The 18869-nt window shown below is 40.4% G+C and overlaps 1 protein-coding gene across 2 annotated transcripts in view; it reads right to left on the reverse strand.

Annotated features, from left to right (window-relative positions):
* The window catches only part of map2k5 (mitogen-activated protein kinase kinase 5), a 151652-nt gene that overhangs the window by 76977 nt on the left and 55806 nt on the right, over nt 1–18869 (reverse strand). For both annotated transcript variants that reach the window (XM_061887676.1, XM_061887675.1), the window contains 5 exons: nt 18416–18484; nt 13244–13325; nt 9367–9428; nt 1611–1659; nt 1425–1498 (listed from right to left, as the gene is read on the reverse strand). In XM_061887676.1, the coding sequence (XP_061743660.1) occupies nt 1425–1498; nt 1611–1659; nt 9367–9428; nt 13244–13325; nt 18416–18484 (336 nt within the window). The remainder of the gene's footprint in view (nt 1–1424; nt 1499–1610; nt 1660–9366; nt 9429–13243; nt 13326–18415; nt 18485–18869) is intronic.

An 18869-nucleotide genomic window follows, 5' to 3' on the forward strand; every position in this document is an offset into this window, starting at 1 on the left:
TGTCGGGGATTTTAGATGCAACCAAATATTATGCAATACTTATTTTTTTTTGTTGATACTGGGCCACTATCCGATATTAATATCGGCTCGGGACAATCCCAGTGAAAACTATAATAAATCAAGACGTATGTATTTTCCTGACCTGCGAAAGACAAGCGATTCTCTTAATGACAGGGGGAACAGTATAAAATATTATCACCACAACAATAACTAGAAAAGCATTCAGAAAGTGCAGTATTCCGCTATGCCCTTAATCCCAAAAAGAAAATAGCCTTGAATTCAGATGGTGATCCAGATCATCCCCAAAACAGATTCACGTGTTCCTTATTTCATTTCTGACATTTCCTGAAAGTTTAATCAAAATGTGGCCATAACTTTTTGAGATATCTCTAGCGGATTGAAAAGAAAAAAGTAAAGTCTCTTGTCAGTCATCCACTGTCTTTGTCTCTACAGGGCACAAGTGTAGACACACAGAAGCGTAAACTTAAGGGACTTAAGGTAGGTAAAAATTTGTACATTTCCTGAAAGTTTCATGAATTACTTCACTTTTTAATTATTTGATAACTAAATGACAAACCAACAGTAATGGTAGAGGACCTCCTGGGTGAGATAATTATACCAAATATAAATTAGTCAACTGGTGGTAAATGTAAAAATTCTACTTTAGGGAATTTAGCTGTCCCTGTATTCACTACCTACATTTTTTGACATTTCAATGTAATAACTTGGGGTGTCACTAACCCCCACCAAAAGGAACATGGGTGAGGCAAAGTGCCCCAGTGAGTATGCACTCTCGTATGTGTGTGCGTACAAAGGCACATGCCATCGATGACAAGACAGTGATAATGAATGACAATTCCCGCACGGCTGTTTTCTTTTTAGAGCATGTCCTCGAGTGGGAGAAGGTCAGTGTGTAAAAAGACGATGCAACCAAAAACAGCCAAACAGGCTGGATTCAATTTTAATGCCACATTGTTAGACATTGGGCTTAAGGTTAAGAGTGAATAACAAGTTAACATTTTAGAGATGCATGCTTGTATTGAGGAGGAAGGCAGATATTAATTATATATTTTGAGAAACATCTATACTGAGAAAAACACAGTTACAAAAAGTGCACACAATGACATGGGTATTGTCTGCAACCCACGCTTTCTGCACTTCTGTTGAATGCATATCAATGAGGCTTCGCAGTTGTGTGTGCGGTCATAATTATAACGACATTCTTTTTGGAGGCTGCAGAACAATGGGGTAAGGGGGATGTGAATGTACGAGACAGACCCTTGGGAAAGCACGTGTGTCTCGAGTCTAAAATGAATGCAGTGATTGACAGGTTGACCATATGCACACAGGACTGAGCACAGTAGAATATAATTTTCCTCCCGCCCACCAACCCACCCGACTCTCTCTCAAACAAACGAGAGTACCTGAGTGCTGACACCAAAGTCACAAAGCTTCACTTGTCCTCGGGTGTTCACCAGCATATTGGAGGGCTTGACATCTGTAGAGACAAACTGCTTGAAACAACTGCAACATCAGCAATCCCATACTGATCTTTATCATCTTGACTCCTGTTGACCAAAAAAAAAAAACCCATTGCCAATTTTACTCACCTCTGTGAAGTATCTTTAGGCTCCACAGATACGTTAGGCCTTTGACTACCTAAGACAAATACCATAAAAGAATTTAAAGTTTTGACAGTCTCTCAAAACAACCACTCCAACACACTTCCTTTCAAATTACACACTTCACTATTTTATACATAATGTAAAATAATTCTAAGGCGGGGGCAAACAAACTTTTTCAATCGGGGCCTGCGATATTGAAAAAAAAAAGGATGTAGTCAATTTTGTAAACGGGCCAAAAAAAAAACAAACCCATGTAAACGCGAAATTTTATGAAAGGATGGCACATGTCCTAGGTGAGGGACCAGACAAAGAGCGGCTCAAAGACTTCTATAAAAATAATTAAAAAAAAAAAAAATCGAGGATCAAGGTTTCCCTCGCCCGCACGCGGGTGACCGGGGCCCCCCCTCTGGAGCCAGCCCTGGAGGTGGGGCTTGATAGCGAGCGCCTGGTGACCAGGCCTTCCCCCACGGGGCCCGGACGGGCACAGCTCAAAGAGGCAAGGTGGGTCCCCCCAACAATGGGCTCACCACCCATAGGAGGTGGCATAGAAGTCTGGTGCTCTATGAGCTGGGCCGCAGTCGAAGGCGGGCCCTTTGTCCGTCCGATCCTCGGCTACAGAAGCTAGCTCTTGGGACATGGAATGTCACCTCGCTGGGGTGGGAAGGAGCTTAACCTGGTGCACGAGGCAGAGAAGTTCCGGCTGGATCTAGTCGGTCTCACTTGGACGCACAGCAAGGGCTATGGAATCAGTCATCTTGATAGGGGCTGGATGGGCAGGAATGGCAATTCTTGATGCCCCCCCCGCTCAGAGCCTGCACGCTGGAGTTTTACCCTTTAGACGAAAGAGTAGCTTCCCTCTGTCTCCGGGGACGGGTCCTGACCGTTGTTTGTGCTTGAACACCAAACAGCAGTTCAGAGTACCCGCCCTTTTTAGAGTCCCTAGAGGGAGTACCACAGAGTGCTCCCTCTGACGATTCCCTTGTTCTGCTGGGGGACTTCAACGCTTACGTTGGCAACGACAGTGAGACCTGGAGAGTCGTGACTGGGTAAACGGCCGCCCTGATCTGATACGTCACTGATTGTCCATAAAAAACACCATGTTCAAACATAAGAGTGTCCATATGTGCATTTCACACGACTCGGCGGCAGTTTGAGGATTGACTTTGTGGTTGTATTATTTGTGGTCTCATGTTTTGGACACTCGGGTTAAGAGAGGGGCGGAGCTTTCAACCGATCACCACCAACAGACCTGGCAGACCCAAACGTATAGTGAGGGTTTGCTAGGAAGGTCTGGCAGAGTCTCCTATCAGCGAGACTTTCAATTCCCACCTCCAAGAGAACTTCGAACATGTTATGGGGAAAGCGATGGATATTTATTTATACAGCCCTAAATCACAATTGTCTCAAAGGGCTGCGCTGGCCACAACGACACGCTCGACTCAGATCCCACATTAGGGCAAGAAAAAACTCAACCCAATGGGATACAATGAGAAACCTTGGAAGGGACTGCAGATGTGGGACCACAAGAAGTGGACAGGTTCCAACAGGTCAAGCGGTGTGTGGCTTTGGCGGTTGCCGAGGCAAAAACTCGGACACGGGAGGACTTCGCAAAAGCCATGCAGAACGACTTCTGGACGGCTTCATAGTAATTCTGGACCACCATCTCTGCCCCCTCAGGAAGGGGAAACAATAGATTTTCGTCCATGCGGCCCTAAAGTTAGTTTTTCTTTATAATAAGTATGTAACATGTTAAAATGGTCAAGCACACATTAAATTAATATTAACCCATTTCAATGAGCTGGTCTCCACTGAGTGTTCCGAGTTACGATCTTGTTCGTGGAACAAATCGCGCTCCTATTGTAAGTCAGGGTACCGTTGTAATTCGAAGCAGCAAAAAAAATGTAGCTTTGTATCTAATCAAATTGCTAGTCCAGGTCAACGTGAATGACTGCTCGCTGACTGCTCTTGTTGCAAAAAAGCTAAGTATCGTTCTATCTGTGTGATTTTAACTGTTTTGCAGCTTTATTTACAACTTATCGAACATATTTAATAGTTCAATTTAACTTGCAAATCACCCGATCTCTGTCTCACCACTTCGCCCTCAGCTAGCTAGCTGCTAAGCTAACGAGGCTAGCGGAGAAAGGCAGCGCCGGTCTGAAGGAAGCTACTCCCCCGCCACCGTGACCACCACTTCCCGAAGACAGCTGGCACTCCACTCGGCGACGGAAAGTTTCTGTGAGTATGGCTTCCTGCGCTTCGTGCACTTTACTCATGGATAGGTTGGCTTTGCTAGAGAGCCGTGTCCGCCAGTTAGAGCAGTGTAATTTCGTAACTTTAGATGTTGCGGACACATCTGCTAGCGTTAGCTGTAGCGAGCTAACTAGCCCAGCTTGTAGCAGCCCTAAGCGGCCTACAAGCTACGGTGTACCGGTTGAGACGCATAATAGATTTAGCCCTTTAGCTAGTCCTACACCCCAGTCTACCGGGCACCACACTTTAGTTATAGGGGACTCCATCACCCGAAACATAAAGCTTAGCAAACCAGCCACAATTAAGTGTATTCCCGGGGGCAGAGCACCTGACATTGAAGCTAATCTTAGGGAGCTAACTCGCAACAGGTCTAGTAAGCACGTACGGCAGGCTAACCGCACCACTAGTTATGCGAATATAGTAATACACGTTGGCTCCAATGACGTTAGGATGAGACAATCAGAGATTACAAAGAGAAACATAGCCAGGGCTTGTAATCTCGCCAGAAAGATGTCCAGGCATCGAGTAATTGTCTCTGGCCCCCTGCCTGGGAGAGGCAATGATGAGAGATATAGCAGATTAGTCTCTCTTAACAGGTGGCTGGATAGCTTCTGCAGACAACAGGGATTTACGTTTATTGATAATTGGCCCTCTTTCTGGGGCAAACCTGGCTTGCTGAGGAGAGACGGCCTTCACCCTAACCAGGAAGGCGCTATCCTCTTGTCTCGGAACATAGACTTCGCATTGAGCCACATTTGACTAACTGCACTAGAGCAAGCCCGGTCACAGGCAATTACAGAGCCTGCTAGCCTGGGTATGGAGTCAGTTAAGTTAGAACTAGCCAGCGCCAGGCTGGATGATCCCTGTACACATAGCAATTTTCGTAGAATAATACACAACTCACAAAATGTTTTTTCTACTGTGTCTATGACTACGTCAGAGTTAGACATGCGTTCTACTGAGGTGGCAAATTATGATGCGTTCAGTTTATCGCAGCGCCAAGTAGACAATCTGAAAATTCCCGTCATATCAATTCCTAGATATGGTCGTAATTATTTTAAGTACACTGCGCATAATAAACGCAACATTATTAATATTGCTACTACGGATAATTTTATCAACAACTCCTTAAAACAGCCCACTACCTATAATATGGGCTTTCTAAACATCAGATCTTTGTCTCCCAAAACGTTATTAGTCAATGAGGTCATTAGAGACAACAACCTTAACGTCATCGGTCTTAGCGAAACCTGGCTTAAACCAGACGACTTTTTTGCGATAAATGAGGCATCCCCTCCTAACTATACGAATGCGCATATTGCCCGTCACCTCAAAAGGGGAGGGGGTGTCGCACTAATATACAACGAAAACTTTAACTTTAGTCCTAACTTAAATAATAAATATAAATCGTTTGAGGTGCTTTCTATGAAGTCTGCCACACCTCTGCCTCTGTGCCTGGCCGTTATCTACCGCCCCCCAGGGCCCTATTCGGACTTTATTAGTGAATTCTCAGAGTTTGTTGCTGATCTAGTGACGCACGCCGATAATATAATTATAATGGGGGACTTTAATATCCATATGAATACCCCATTGGACCCACCGTGCGTGGCGCTCCAGACTATAATTGATAGCTGTGGTCTTACACAAATAATAAATGAACCGACGCATCGCAGCGGTAATACGATAGACCTAGTGCTTGTCAGAGGTATCACCGTCTCAAAAGTTATGATACTCCCGTATACTAAAGTAATGTCCGATCATTACCTTATAAAATTCGAAGTTCAGACTCATGTTCGGCAAGCTAATAATAATAATAACTGCTATAGCAGCCGCAACATTAATGCTGCCACAACGACGACTCTTGCGGACCTACTGCCCTCGGTAATGGCACCGTTCCCAAAGTATGTGGGCTCTATTGATAACCTCACTAACAACTTTAACAACGCCCTGCGCGAAACCATTGATAGTATAGCACCGCTGAAGTTAAAAAAGGCTCCAAAAAGGCGTACGCCATGGTTTACTGAAGAAACTAGAGCTCAGAAATTATTATGTAGAAAGCTGGAACGCAAATGGCGCACGACTAAACTTGAGGTGCACCATCAAGCATGGAGTGATAGTTTAATAACTTATAAACGCATGCTTACCTTAGCTAAAACTAATTATTACTCAAATCTCATCCGCATTAATAAAAACGATCCAAAATTTTTGTTTAGTACAGTAGCATCGCTAACCCAACAAGGGACTCCTTCCAGTAGCTCCACCCATTCGGCAGATGACTTTATGAAGTTCTTTAATAAGAAAATTGAACTTATTAGAAAGGAGATTAAAGACAATGCGTCCCAGCTACAACGGGGTTATAGTAACACAGATACGATTGTATATACGGCGGTTACTGCAAATATCCAAAATAGTTTCTCTCGTTTTGATGAAATAACATTAGAAGGATTGTTACAACGTGTAAATGGAATAAAACAAACAACATGTTTACTTGACCCACTTCCTGGGAAACTTATCAAGGAGCTTTTTGTATTATTAGGTCCATCAGTGCTAAATATTATAAACTTATCACTTTCCTCGGGCACTGTTCCCGTTGCATTCAAAAAAGCGGTTATTCATCCTCTCCTTAAAAGACCTAACCTCGATCCAGACCTCATGGTAAACTACCGACCGGTGTCTCACCTTCCCTTTATTTCGAAAATCCTCGAAAAAATTGTTGCAGAGCAGCTAAATGAGCACTTAGCGTTTAACAATCTATGTGAAACCTTTCAATCCGGTTTCAGGGCAAATCACTCGACTGAGACAGCCCTCGCAAAACTGACTAATGATCTATTGCTAACGATGGACTCTGATGCGTCATCTATGTTGCTGCTCCTCGATCTTAGCGCTGCTTTCGATACCGTCGATCATAATATTTTATTAGAGCGTATCAAAATACGAATTGGTATTTCAGACTCAGCCCTGTCATGGTTTAACTCTTATCTTACTGATAGGATGCAGTGCGTCTCCTATAACAGTGTGACCTCGGACTATGTTAAGGTAACGTGTGGAGTTCCCCAGGGTTCGGTCCTTGGCCCTGTACTCTTCAGCATCTACATGCTGCCGCTAGGTGACGTCATACGCAAATACGGTATTAGCTTTCACTGTTATGCTGATGACACCCAACTTTACATGCCCCTAAAGCTGACCAACACGCCGGACTGTAGTCAGTTGGAAGCGTGTCTTAATGAAATTAAACAATGGATGTCCGCTAACTTTTTGCAACTTAATGCCAAAAAAACGGAAATGCTGATTATCGGTCCTGCTAGACACCGACCTCTATTTAATAATACAACTTTAACATTTGACAACCAAATAATAAAACAAGGTGACTCTGTAAAAAATCTGGGTATTATCTTCGACCCAACTCTCTCCTTTGAGTCACACATTAAAAGCGTTACTAAAACGGCCTTCTTTCATCTCCGTAATATCGCTAAAATTCGCTCCATTTTGTCCACTAAAGACGCCGAGATCATTATCCATGCGTTTGTTACGTCTCGTCTCGATTACTGTAACGTATTATTTTCGGGTCTCCCAATGTCTAGCATTAAAAGATTACAGTTGGTACAAAATGCGGCTGCTAGACTTTTGACAAGAACAAGAAAGTTTGATCATATTACGCCTGTACTGGCTCACCTGCACTGGCTTCCTGTGCACTTAAGATGTGACTTTAAGGTTTTACTACTTACGTATAAAATACTACACGGTCTAGCTCCAGCCTATCTTGCCGATTGTATTGTACCGTATGTCCCGGCAAGAAATCTGCGTTCAAAAGACTCCGGCTTATTAGTGATTCCTAGAGCTCAAAAAAAGTCTGCGGGCTATAGAGCGTTTTCCGTTCGGGCTCCAGTACTCTGGAATGCCCTCCCGGTAACAGTTCGAGATGCTACCTCAGTAGAAGCATTTAAGTCTCATCTTAAAACTCATCTGTATACTCTAGCCTTTAAATAGACCTCCTTTTTAGACCAGTTGATCTGCCGCTTCTTTTCTTTCTCCTATGTCCCCCCCTCCCTTGTGGAGGGGGTCCGGTCCGATGACCATGGATGAAGTACTGACTGTCCAGAGTCGAGACCCAGGATGGACCGCTCGTCGGGACCCAGGATGGACCGCTCGCCTGTATCGGTTGGGGACATCTCTACGCTGCTGATCCGCTTGAGATGGTTTCCTGTGGACGGGACTCTCACTGCTGTCTTGGAGCCACTATGGATTGAACTTTCACAGTATCATGTTAGACCCGCTCGACATCCATTGCTTTCGGTCCCCTAGAGGGGGGGGGTTGCCCACATCTGAGGTCCTCTCCAAGGTTTCTCATAGTCAGCATTGTCGCTGGCGTCCCGCTGAATGTGAATTCTCCCTGCCCACTGGGTGTGAGTTTTCCTTGCCCTTTTGTGGGTTCTTCCGAGGATGTTGTAGTCGTAATGATTTGTGCAGTCCTTTGAGACATTTGTGATTTGGGGCTATATAAATAAACATTGATTGATTGATAGTTGATGAAAAAGCATCCTACATGCATCAAATAATTGCTTGAAAGAAATCAAAGATGCCCATCCCTACTCATAACTTCAGGGGCTAAGTGACACTTGATTCCTGTGCGCTTTAGCAGTTGCCCACTTTGTGGACAGATACTTTCAGTACCTGAACAAAATGGTTATTGATAAATCACGGTTGGAAAAAAACAAGGCACATTGGCAAAATAAAAAAAATGTCTATCTTTCAGCCCACCTTAGTAAAAAGTCACTCTTTCATCAAGTCACAATTTGGTCTCTGAGTACCTTGAATGATTCACTGAAAATGAGTTGAGCTGAAAGAAGTATCTCCTGAATGGCATTAATGAAAGTGCACCTATCACAACATGTCCTTGCATTTCAACACTACTTACAAAAGTAAAGCACTTTCGTGCACTGGCAATGCAGTAATCCACATCACCAAGTACAAATGCTCTGAGGTTATGCAGCTTCAAAAAAAGTGGTGTGGATGACGTTTAGCGCCCGACTCAGGCCCTCTTGGGTGCCTCTCCTGTGATAATTAGAAGCGGTGACGATGAAAAGAAGGGAAAGTTGTAAATTACCATGAACACAGACTAACCAGCTGTCATTGTTTGATTACAGACTGTGTCTGAAGATGGGGTACCAACAAGTGGAAAATAACTCAGGGTAGGTTAATGAGTGTGGAAAGGGGACATCAAGGCTGTTACTATCAACACGCTGGTTTGAACCGTGCATAGTAAAAGGAGGGGCTCATATGAGCTAAACTAGTTGTAATGCGAACTAATTTAATTTTTGACACCTTTGTATTCTTTTTCCCTCCTAGACTTGCTCTTTATCTTAACAATGGGTATGAAAAAGTGGATCTAAAAAGGAAACTCAGTTAAATACTTTCAGCTTACTGACGGTAAAAAATACAAATAAAGTTTTTATTGTATACATTTTGGATTGTGTGCGCTATAATCACTTACTGCCACAGCAATCCTCCCTAAGACATGCTCAGGGATTCTTTTGTACACATCAAGAGAACCACCTGCATTCAAAAGACAGTCATTATTATACACCATTTCATTCTATACAATGGAACAACAATGACACCAAATGCATGACGGCCTTAGTGAAAGTGAGTAATCACAGTCATACAAAACAACACACTTAGAGATTTGAGCACTTGGACTAGACTTTTTGTAACATAATTTTACTGAGCATCACACACAACTAATGTGGTTTTACAGGGGAACTGCCCTTTTTTGGGAATGATACAATCATTCAAAATCGCTATGTAAGACAACAAAACATAGGTATTTCTGTTTTTACATCTCGTGTCCTGAATATTAACTAGTTTATAAGCGCTAGAGATGCGCGGTTTGCGGTCTCATCCGCGGAGTCCGCGGATAAACCATGGGTCGGACGGGTGACATGACGAAAAATTCGATTTTAAATAGATCCGGGCGGGTGGCGGTTGAACTGTTCGGAATTATTTGATATACATGGTTCAGGGATCGGCAACCTTTACCACTTAAAGGGCCATTATGACTTGTGTCACAAATTTAAGAAACAACAGGAGCCGTAAACATTCTCGCGAATATCTGTTGGCAGTCACCCATTTAACAAGAATTAGGACGTGCTATAAAGCCAATGCCTTTGACGCCTTCTATAACATGTATAAACTGCATGCCAGTCCAGCAATATGTTATATGTGGCTTCCGCAGACACACGTACACGACTGATAGGCATACTGGGTGACACAGAGTACACTGATGGTTGTGATACAAACAATTTTAACACTCTTACTAATATGTGCCACACTGTGAAGCCACACCAAACAAGAATGACAAACACATTTCGGGAGAACATCCTCACAGTAACACAACATAATCGCAACACAACAAATACCCAGAATCCTTTGCATCCATGAGTATTCCTGACTATATTATACACCCCGCTAGCACCAAACCCCGCCCACCTTACCAACACAACAAATACCCAGAATCCTTTGCATCCATGAGTATTCCTGACTATATTTTACACCCCGCTAGCACCAAACCCCGCCCACCTATGTTGGTAAGGTGGGCGGGGTTTGGTGCTAGCGGGGTGTATAATATAGTCAGGAATACTCATGGATGCAAAGGATTCTGGGTATTTGTTGTGTTGCGATTATGTTGTGTTACTGTGAGGATGTTCTCCCGAAATGTGTTTGTCATTCTTGTTTGGTGTGGCTTCACAGTGTGGCACATATTAGTAAGAGTGTTAAAATTGTTTATATCACAACCATCAGTGTACTCTGTGTCACCCAGTATTGCCTTTTAATCTTGTACGTGTTTCTGCGGAAGCTGACACAACATGTTGCTGGACTGGCAAGCAGTTTGTACGTGTTGTTGAAAGTGTCAAAGGCAATAATAGCTTCAAAGCCCGCCCTTAATCTCGTTATCTGGATAAGCACCAGCAAACAGTCGTGAAAATATTTGCGTCTTCCATTATCTTCTATACTCTGTGAAATGGGTCAAATTAGATCTATGAGTGTTAAAAGTTGCCGACCCCTGATATATAACAACAGGCGGGTGGCAGAAGGTGTTGATAAAATGTTGGTTCGGGTGGATGGCGGGTGGATGACAACTTTAGTGATGCGGATGATATAATTGCCTATCCGCGCATCTCTAATAAGCGCTGACGCAGAGGCACTATTTTAGCTGTGTCGTGATCACAGAGAGGTAATAAATATTGACATACTGAGCTGCTGTATTGCTTGGTGAAAGCTAATTGTACATGAAAACCTACTCAGCGGTCTAGTGGTTAGAGTGTCCGCACTGAGATCGGTAGGTCGTGAGTTCAAATCTCGGCCGAGTCACACCAAAGAGTATAAAAATGGGATCCATTACCTCCCTGCTTGGCAATCAGCATTAAGGGTTGGAATTGGGGGTTAAATCACCATAAATGATTCCCGGCGTGGCACCGCTGCTGCCCACTGCTCCCCTCACTTCCCAGGGGGTGATCAAGGGTGATGGGTCAAATGCAGAGAATAATTTCGCCACATCAAGTATGTGTGTGACAATCATTGGTACTTTAACTTTTAACTTTAAAAATCATGCCTCTCACTTAGAAGAATGTTGCCATAAACCGAGAAGTTGGTCAACTTTGACATTTAACTTAGACCTGGACATGGTAAGAAAGACACAAAAACACACGCTTGTTGGCGGCCGCCTTTTTCTTTTTCACCTGCGTGAGGGTTATGATCAATTCTTCATCTAAGGAAGATGCAGACGATATAAAAATCCCATCAGTCGGCATCCCAGTGAGCGCCGACATTGTACAATAAGTGATTGTTTTAATATGTTCATAGTTTGTACTTCTTGTTTAGCACTTAGTAATAGTGCTACATGATGCTTAGTGTCTCACTAGAGCTGGATATGTTTAGCACTCAGCTCTAAAAGGTGTTGCTCATCCTCCTTATATTCAGGTTAAAAAAATGTGAGTTTCTGGACCAACTTTTGTCCCAAAGTACCGTATTTTTCGGACTATACGTCGCAGTATTTTTCACAGTTTGCGACTTATACTCAGGAGCGACTTATGTGTGAAATCTATAACACATTACCGTAAAATATCAAATAATATTTTTTAGCTCATTCACGTAAGAGACTAGAAGTATAAGATTTTATCGGATTAAGCAATTAGGAGTGACAGATTGTTTGGTAAACGTATAGCATGTTCTATATGTTATAGTTATTTGAATGACTCTCACCAAAATATGTTACGTTAACATACCAGGCACCTTCTCAGTTGGCTATTTATGCGTTATAAAACGGACGCTTATTATTCACTATTCTATATTTATTTTAAAATGCCTTTCAAATGTCTATTCTTGGTGTTGGGTTTTATCAAATAAATTTTCCCAGTGCGACTTATATACATTTTTTTCCTTCTTTATTATGCATTTTCGGCAGGTGCGACTTATACACCAAAAAATAAGGTAGTCTTTTTTTGTTCCTTATTAAGTGTGCCATTAGTAGTGGTAGAAGTGGTTGTTGCAGTAGATAATGAATGTTGTGATTTGTCTGTCAAATTAAAATGTCTCCGTATGCTTAAAATGGCCCGAAAATTTAAGTGTTACATGTTTTTATGAATGTGCTTGTTACTACATTACTACATATATACTTATGTGTATATAAAATGTTGATGGAGAGTTTTGGATGTTTTTTAGAGCGCATTATAGGTGGAATAGAGCAACTCCCATTGCCTCTATTGTTAACTGACTTTTGCTAGCGTTTATTTACGAGTTAGAATGCATTAAAAAAGAAAAGCATATGTGTGCTTCACTCACATGAAGATTGTAAATGATAAGCAAAACTCCAAAAAAGTGTGTTTCTCCTTTAACAGTAAAAGCTTTATGTGACAAATATCAGCAACAATAGAGGAATAATTACAGTAAATATGCCTTAATGGGTAAAACAAGTGTGTATATACTGTATATATTTTGGAGATCTTATCAAAAATGTTAAATACAACCTTTGCATTGATAGTGACAAATATATTAAGTGGATTTTTGTAAGTGCTAAGCCGTTGACAGTTTGACCAAGGTGTGAAACAGGGGAATCAATGCATTAACACAGTTAACACACACAGTTACTAATGCAGACATTCACCTATCAAACCAGTGGAGAAACACGTTGTGCACACAGCCCTCCGATTCCACTCAAGTCAGGATTTATCACGCCCTTGTAGCTTTTAGCACATGGGCCCAGTAAGCAGCCCACAACACCATGAAATTCTTTTGATCAGCAAATGTGTAAATGGATACAGAGTCGAAACACAGAGGGCAGGTGCGAGGAAGAACAACGAAGAGAAACTCACCATCCATATATTCTGTGCATATGGATATCCGGTTCTCCACAAAAAAAGCACTGAAGAAAGTGATGATGTAGGGTGAGTCACACTGCAAAAAGCATAAACGACAATTAATAACTACAGAACAAGATTGAAGGAATCTTAAGAGTGACGATCTTCTTAATTTCTTCATAGACATTTTAGGAAAATAGAAAGTTAAACTAAATGGTTCAACTGTCCTATAATGCAATGGTTCTCAAATGGGCGTACGCGTACCCCTAGGGGTACTTAAAGGTATGCCAAGGGGTAGGTGGGATTTTTTTTAAATATTCTAAAAATAGCAACAATTCAAAAATCCTTTATAAATATATTTATTGAATAATACTTCAACAAAATATGAATGTAAGTTCATAAACTGTGAAAAAATAAAAATACAACAATTCAGTGTTGACAGCTAGATTTTTTGTGGACATGTTCCATAAATATTGATGTTTAAAATTTCTTTTTTTGTGAGGAAATGTTTAGAATTAAGTTCATGAATTCAGATGAATCTCTATTACAATCACCAAAAAGGGCACTTTAAGTTGATGATTACTTCTATGTGTAGAAATCTTTATTTACAATTGAATCACTTGTTTATTTTTCAACAATTTTTTAGTTATTTTTTATCTTTTTTTCCAAATAGTTCAAGAAAGAACACTACAAATGAGCAATATTTTGCACTGTTATACAATTTAATGAATCAGAAACTGTTGACATAGAGCTATATTTTACTTCTTTATCTCTTTTTGTTCAACCAAAAATGCTTTGCCCTGATTAGGGGGTACTTGAATTAAAACATGTTGACAGGGGGTACATCACTGAAAAAAGGTTGAGAACCATTGCTATAATGTGTGAACAAATTTATCAGCTGTTTGCAGTTCCTCATACAAAAACAAGAAAGGAAAAGTAAGTAATATATGTGGTTTGAGCTGAAAAAATAATATATTCACCAAATAAAATGTTATGGTATGGAAAAAAACCTATCGTGATTATCAATATTCTTCCCTATGTCAATTGCTTGTGTCTGAATAACAAATAAAAACATGTGGAACATTGGATGTCAAAAGTGTGCAACGAGTTTGACACACTTAAAAGGGTACAGACAGATCGATACTTTATTAGTCCTGTGAGAAATATTACAGAACATAAAGGAAGATATGCCTTCAGGGGATGCCATTAAAGGTGCAGTTTGCAGCGGGTTCAAGTCTGACTTTTTTTTTAACCAGGCTGACATATGTTAGCAAAAATGGTTTTAGGGAACAAATTCAATAAATAAATGTCTATATTTATCACAATTGTAAAATGAACTTTGTAAAAACTGAATGAATAATGTGACTGCCGATAATGAGATCAATTACGGGTGTCTCGTGCAAATGTGCATGCTTGTCGGGAGGGCACATGCTTTAAGAGGTCTTGGAGAATGAAAAATTAACAATCGATGCTATGGTTGCTTTGTTGCTTTTGAACCGATGAGAGAAACCATACACTTTTCCAAATATATATTTAGGGCTACAACAATTAATCCATTAAATCAAATAATTATATTTGAAAAAAGTGTCCATTTGTGTTTTGTTGCTTTGATTAATCGTTGAAGATGCTAACTAATAAAAATATATAAAATTTGGACTGCATGAAATGCCTGTAACTTTAAACACCCAACAGAGCACACATGAGAGCAGTGATGTGCGGCAAGTTTTTATTTTTATTTTGCATTAATGCACACATGTTAAAGTGCAATTTTAATATTGATGGAGTGCATTTATTAGAAAAAAATAATTAAGGGCATGGCACTATTTTCTAAGGGAGCTAAAAAAAAAAAATTCACATTAGGGTTGTCCTGATACCCATATTTTGGAACTGGTACCAAAATCTATTTCGATACTTTTCTAAATAAAGAGGGCCACAAAAAACAGCATTTTAGAATTTATTTTAACAAAAACATTTTAAAGTACAACTCGTTAGTTAGTAAGCAAAAAAAGACTTCTATTTTGTCTGTATGCAGTAACATATTGTGTCATTTCCTATTCTAATATTTTGTCAAAATTTTGAGGGACAAGCGGTAGAAAATTGATTAATATATTACTTACTATATATAATTTACTGTTAATATCTGATTATTTTCTGCTTTGACAGGTTCCATTTCCACTTCTGCTAAAATGTAATAAATTAAACACATATTCTTCTGTTGTTTGGATGCTTTATATTAGTTTTGGATGATACCACAACTTTGGGTATGTACACTATATTGCCAAAAGTATTTGAATCACATCGTATGAAGTTGATTTGCCATCCCAATCCTAACCCATAGGGTTCAATATGATGTCGATCCACCTTTTGCAGCTATTACAGCTTCAACTCTTCATGGGAAGGCTGTCCACAAGGTTGCGTAGTGTGTTTATTGGAATTTTCTACCATTCTTCCAAAAGCGCATTGGTGAGGTCACACACTGATGTTGGTCAAGAAGGCTTGGCTCTCAGTGTCCGTTTTAATTAATCTCAAAAGTGTTCTATCGGGTTCAGGTCAGGACTCTGTGCAGGCCAGTCAGGTTCATCCACACCAGACTCTGTCATTCATGTCTTTATGGACCTTGCTTTTTGCATGCTGGAAGAGGAAGGGGCCCACTCCAAACTGTTTCCACAAGGGTGGGAGCATGGACTTGTCCAAAATGTTTTGGTATCCTGGAGCCTTCAAAGTTCCTTCCACTGGAACTAAGTGGCCAAGCCTAACTCCTGAAAAAACACTCCACACCATAATTGCTCCTCCACCAAATTTCCCACTCGGCACAATGCAAATGTACCTTTCTCATGGAAACCTCCAAACCCAGACTCATCCATCAGATTGCCAGATGGAAAAGCGTGATTAATTACTCCAGAGAACGCATCTCCACTGCTCTAGAGTCCAGTGGCGAGGTGCTTTACACCACTGCATCTGACGCTTTACATTGGACTTAGTGATGTAAGGCTTGGACTCAGCTGCCCGGCCATGGAAACCCATTCCATGAAACTTTCTGCGTACTGTACGTGGGCTGATTGGAAGTTCACATGAAGTTTGGAGCTCTGTATCAACTGACTGGGCAGAAAGTGGTCGACTTCTTTGCATCATGCGCTTTAGCATTGGCTGACCCCACTCTGTCAGTTTACGTGGTCTACCACTTGGTGGCTGAGTTGCTGTTGTTCCCAAACTCTTCCATTTTCTTATAATAAAGCCGACAGTTGACTTTGGAATATTTAGGCATGAGGAAATTTCACGACTGGATTTGTTGCAAAGGTGGCATCCTATGACAGTTCCACGCTGGAAATCACTGAGCTCCCAAGCATGTTTATCTATCTCTCGTCCTGCAGGGATGATACTTGTAAGAAACTTACTTTATTTTTTCGCCATGGAGGTGAGAATTGGTGATTTAGAAGTAGCTTAAATACTGCCGCCTGCGGAGGGTCGTTAGCTGCTAGCTAGCCATGTTTAAAAGCACCTCTTGTGTGCGGCGCTTGAGTGTTGTAGTTTTATCTTTATTGTTAGTTTTTAAGCCTAAATGCATCCATTCTCCCTTTCTGTCAACACAAAGTGTCTGCTTGTAAGTACTTTGTGCGTGTGACTTGCCAAACATACTCTTCTGCTCATTAAACCAGCAATCTCACAATGAGATGACGGCGCGCCGTCATGCCCGTAAAAAAACTAAAAAACAAGGAACTAGTATTTTTCAATATCGTTTTAATTCATTGGTACCGCGGTTCTTTATGAGTACCGGTGCAACTGAAACTCACATCCAATTTGCAGTTTAAAAATGTTCCTGATTCTAAAACGATTCATAATTAAAATGTTCCAGTTCCATTCACACATTTAAAAAACACTTTAAGACCAATGTCTTGAAAAAATATATCACTCTTGAATTAACATTGTAGTTAATACTATGATTAATGTAAATTAAAAATTAAACATGAGATATAAATAATAATAGAAGTACAATTGTTTGTATATATTGTACATATAATTAGTGCAAAGGTCTATATGTACACAGGGATATTTCACATGCCTGTACTGTGTATAAAATTGAACTACGTTCATGTTGTTTATAGTGTGTATTTATAATAAGTTGTGCACAGGACTTTTTATAACTTTCGGAAGTTTATTTTGTACTTGAAATTGTTTATAGGGTTAGGCGCAATAAGTGTTTAACTTCAGCCTAAACCCTTTCGGTCTGTAACATTTTTTATTTTCAATCTATGAATGTACAACTTTTTATTTTCAATCTATGAATGTACAACTGTTTTTTTTTGCTTTGTTGACCATTGACCGAAGAACAATAAACTTGAAACTTGAATAATTAATAAAACAAATTTAAAAAAAAATGTATAGAATACATTTTTGGAATTAAAAATTAAAGATATGATTTTTATTTTTTGTCATACTGTTGTAAGTATTGTATTTGCATGTCTTCTCAATTTCTATCCTGAGTATTGTAAAGCGGAGATTAGGTTGGAATTGGGGTTGCTCTAATTTCTTTTAATAGTTCCAATAATATTCTGTGATTCCTGGAAATACATTTTTTAATTACATTTCTGGGTACTCCGGCTTCCTCCCACCTCCAAAGACATGCACCTGGGGATAGGTTGATTGGCAACACTAAAATTGGCTCTAGTGTGTGAATGTGAGTGTGAATGTTGTTTGTCTATGTGTTGGCCCTGTGATGAGGTGGTGACTTGTCCAGGGTGTACACCGCCTTACGCCCATTTGTAGCTGAGATAGGCACCAGTGGTAGAAAATGGATGGATGGATACTAAATAATTTATTACGAGAATCGTGTTGAATCGAATCGTTCCCCAAAGAATCAGAATTTAATCGTGAGATGCCTAAAGATTTTGACCTCTACTATAGTCCCTAAAATAAGTATTGAGGCTATAAAATATGTTTATCCGATTCATTGAACCAACTAATCGATAGACTACTTGATTAATAAAATAATTAATGGCTGCAGCTATAGCATGTGTGTAAAGCTAGTGCGTATCTTCTATGGTCAAAGCAGAAAGAGGGTGGGAGCTCGCTCAAAAAGAAGCGCCCTCTCGACATTCCCCTCTGCTGAAAAACGGCTCCCTTAAATCTTGCTGTGTACATTCTACATCTATGTACATTTTACATATAACTCATCAAATAAAAACTGACCTTGTAGAGAATTTCTAATTCTGACATGATCTGCTTCTGTAGCTCCACAGTAATGTCAAGAGGAATTACCTGTTACAACAAATCAAAGCAGAAGACACCGTCATTAGGAAACATTAAAATTAAGACAATGTAGTATGTACAACAGTAAATGCAAATACCTGCGTTATATAATCAATATAGTGTAAATGTTTATAAATAAATACAGCATTACAATTGATTACATACTAATGACTGCAGTTTTTTACCTTTGTTAAATCAAATGTTCAGTTGAAAGGAAGCACCTGGTCCCACATGCTGCAGTTGATGAAGCAGGGGACCTTATATCTTCCTAAGAACCAGCATCCTTTGCAGTGTGAATTCGATTTCTGTCTATTTCTTTTGTCAGACTCCCAAAATTTGGGGTAAAAACAGCTCAGTTGTGTAAAACACAAGTATCACTGCAGATGACGCAAGT

The sequence above is a fragment of the Nerophis ophidion genome, linkage group LG25 (assembly GCF_033978795.1).
Source record: "Nerophis ophidion isolate RoL-2023_Sa linkage group LG25, RoL_Noph_v1.0, whole genome shotgun sequence".
Taxonomy (NCBI): Eukaryota; Metazoa; Chordata; class Actinopteri; order Syngnathiformes; family Syngnathidae; genus Nerophis; species Nerophis ophidion.